Here is a 1,133-nt window from a genome sequence, read left to right as displayed (position 1 = left end):
CATCGATCCTTATTATATTCACCACAGGTAAAATAGATAAACATATTTGAACCAGATATAGTCTTTTCAAAACAGAACACCTTGTCTTTTGTTCAAAGCACAGTATTACATAGACTTCTTTTCCTCTTCTATTAGATTTGAGTTTTATGCAGACTTTTTGTAAATTACATTTATGCTTTTACATTCTACTATTACATCACAGCTTTATATACACCATGTCTACTATTACATCACAGCTTTATATACACCATGTCTACTATTACATCACAGCTTTATATACACCATGTCTACTATTACATCACAGCATTATATACACCATGCTCTATATACACAAGTCTACTATTACATCATAGCTTTATATACACCATGTCTACTATTACATCACAGCTTTATATACACCATGTTTACTATTACATCATAGCTTTATATACACAATGTGTACTATTACATCATAGCTTTATATACACCATGTCTACTATTACATCACAGCTTTATATACACCAAGTCTACTATTACATCATAGCTTTATATACACAATGTCTACTTTTACATCATAGCTTTATATACACCATGTCTACTATTACATCACAGCATTATATACACCATGCTACTATTACATCACAGCTTTATATACACAATGTTTACTATTACATCACTGCATTATATACACAATGTCTTGTATTACATCATAGCTTTATATACACCATGTTTACTATTACACCATAGCTTTATACACACAATGTCTACTATTACATCACAGCTTTATATACACAATGTCTACTATTACATCATAGCTTTATATACACCATGTTTACTATTACATCATAGCTTTATATACACCACGCTACTATTACATCATAGCTTAATATACACAATGTCTACTATTACATCACAGCTTTATATACACCAAGTCTACTATTACATCACAGCATTATATACACCATGTTACTATTACATCACAGCTTTATATACACCATGTTTACTATTACATCATAGCATTATATACACCATGTTTACTATTACATCATAGCTTTATATACACCATGTTTACTAATACATCATAGCTTTATATACACAATGTCTACTATTACATCAAAGCTTTATATACACAATGTCTACTATTACATCACAGC

The 1,133-nt window shown here is 29.5% G+C and overlaps 1 protein-coding gene across 1 annotated transcript in view; it reads left to right on the top strand.

The window, feature by feature from the left end:
• Positions 1 to 580: 580 nt before the first annotated feature.
• The window catches only part of LOTGIDRAFT_123884 (hypothetical protein), a gene marked incomplete at both ends in the record, with an annotated part of 3,063 nt that continues 2,510 nt past the window's right edge, over positions 581 to 1,133 (top strand). Inside the window, one exon of the mRNA XM_009060925.1 lies at positions 581 to 977. Within this exon, the coding sequence (XP_009059173.1) occupies positions 581 to 977 (397 nt within the window). The remainder of the gene's footprint in view (positions 978 to 1,133) is intronic.

Source organism: Lottia gigantea, assembly GCF_000327385.1.
Source record: "Lottia gigantea unplaced genomic scaffold LOTGIsca_45, whole genome shotgun sequence".
Taxonomy (NCBI): Eukaryota; Metazoa; Mollusca; class Gastropoda; family Lottiidae; genus Lottia; species Lottia gigantea.
This window is presented reverse-complemented; position numbering and strand designations above follow the sequence as displayed.